At 43.3% G+C, this 1,682-nt stretch overlaps 1 protein-coding gene across 24 annotated transcripts in view; it reads right to left on the bottom strand.

Annotated features, from left to right (window-relative positions):
• LOC128896683 (phosphatidylinositol-binding clathrin assembly protein LAP) overlaps positions 1-1,682 on the bottom strand; it is a 36,141-nt gene that overhangs the window by 12,954 nt on the left and 21,505 nt on the right. For 23 of the 24 annotated variants that reach the window (XM_054160062.1, XM_054160073.1, XM_054160069.1 and 20 more), the window contains one exon: positions 626-794. In XM_054160062.1, the coding sequence (XP_054016037.1) occupies positions 626-794 (169 nt within the window). The remainder of the gene's footprint in view (positions 1-625; positions 795-1,682) is intronic. The other variant, XM_054160066.1, reaches the window with a different exon arrangement.

The following is a 1,682-nucleotide window of genomic DNA, read 5'->3' as shown; positions in this document are numbered from 1 at the left end:
AACGCTTGGTACAAGATGTGTGGAGTCTAACGCGTCAACTCCCTAACACTTGGTACAGAATATGCGTAGAGTTTAACGCGTTAACTTAGTAACGCTTGGTACAGAATATGCGTGGAGTTTAACGCGTCAACTCTTTAACGCTTGGTACAGAATATACATGGAGTTTAACGCGTCAACTCTCTAACGCTTGGTACAGAATATGCGTGGAGTTTAACGCGTTAACTCCTTAACACTTGGTACAGAATATGCGTGGAGTTTCACGCGTTAATTTGGTAACGCTTGGTACAAGAATGTGCGTGGAGTTTAACGCGTCAACTCCCTAACGCTTGGTACAATATGTGTGGAGTCTAACGCGTCAACTCCCTAACGCTTGGTACAGAATATGCGTGGAGTTTAACGCGTCAACTTAGTAACGCTTGGTACAGAATATGCGTGGAGTTTAACGCGTTAACTCCTTAACACTTGGTACAAGAATATGCGTGGAGTTTAACGCGTTAATTCGGTAACGCTTGGTACAAGAATATACGTGTAGTTTAACGCGTTAATTTGGTAACGCTTGGTACAGAATATGCGTGGAGTTTAACGCGTTAACTCGGTAACGTTGATCCAGGAAGATGCGGGGTACCTTGTACTGGTTCATGGCGGCCTCCTCTTCCGCGAGGGCCCGTTGCCGCATCACTTCGTCGATGTGTCCGTTTTCGGGATGGTCGAGGCGGTTATTACTGGCTGCTGTTCCAAACGCAGTACTGGTGGAAGACAGGGCGGACACTCCCGACTTTACATTCGTTCTATTGCTGCTTGGGTAATGATGGGGGCAATGGATGTGTCTCGATGGAACGGTGGATTCACAGAGGAGTGGAGGAGAAGCCGTTTCAGCGTAGACGAGTGTGGCCGAAGGAGCGAAAAGGAACGTTGATCATTGAAAACAAAGGAAGAAGACAAACAAAAAAACAAAGAAACGGTGTAATACGCATAAAGATATAACGATGTGTAAAAGTTCAACTACTTAGTGCTTCCATACGCCCATACATTCGCCCAGACACACATGCGTCACGCTAGCTTCGCTCTTCATGGACACCGTGTACAATTTTTACAGATCTCACGCGCGACGGCTACAGGGTTCCTTTTAACACTTTACCAACCACCCATACACTCTTCACAAATTACCTAATTAAGATTTGACTTTGTAACCTTCAACTTCTACAAGTTTTCATTGTATTTTTAAGCAATGGCCACTCTAAAACTACTCTAGAACCCTTTAGAGTTGTTTGACAATCAAGTTTCTGGGACTACTCTATTCTAGGACCCTTTCGAGTTGTTTGACAATCAAGTTTCTGGGACTACTCTACTCTAGGACCCTTTCGAGTTGTTCAAGAATCAAGTTTCTGGGACTACTTCACTCTAGAATCCTTTCGAGTTGTTCAAGAAACAAGTTTCTGGGATTACTTCACTTTAGAATCCTTTCGAGTTCTTTGAGAATCAAGTTTCTGGAACTACTTCACTTTAGAACCCTTTAGAATTGTACAAGAATCAAGTTTCTGGGACTACTCCACTCTAGAATCCTTTCGAGTTGTTCAAGAATCAAGTTTCTGGGACTACTCCACTCTAGAATGCTTTCAAGTTCTTTGAGAATCAAGTTTCTGTAACTACTTCACTCTAGAAAGCTTTCAAGTTCTTCAAGA

The sequence above is a fragment of the Hylaeus anthracinus genome, unplaced genomic scaffold (genome assembly GCF_026225885.1).
Source record: "Hylaeus anthracinus isolate JK02 unplaced genomic scaffold, UHH_iyHylAnth1.0_haploid 11978, whole genome shotgun sequence".
In the NCBI taxonomy this organism is placed as follows: Eukaryota; Metazoa; Arthropoda; class Insecta; order Hymenoptera; family Colletidae; genus Hylaeus; species Hylaeus anthracinus.
Note: the sequence above shows the minus strand (reverse complement) of the source record. Positions and strands in the feature narration are given on the sequence as shown.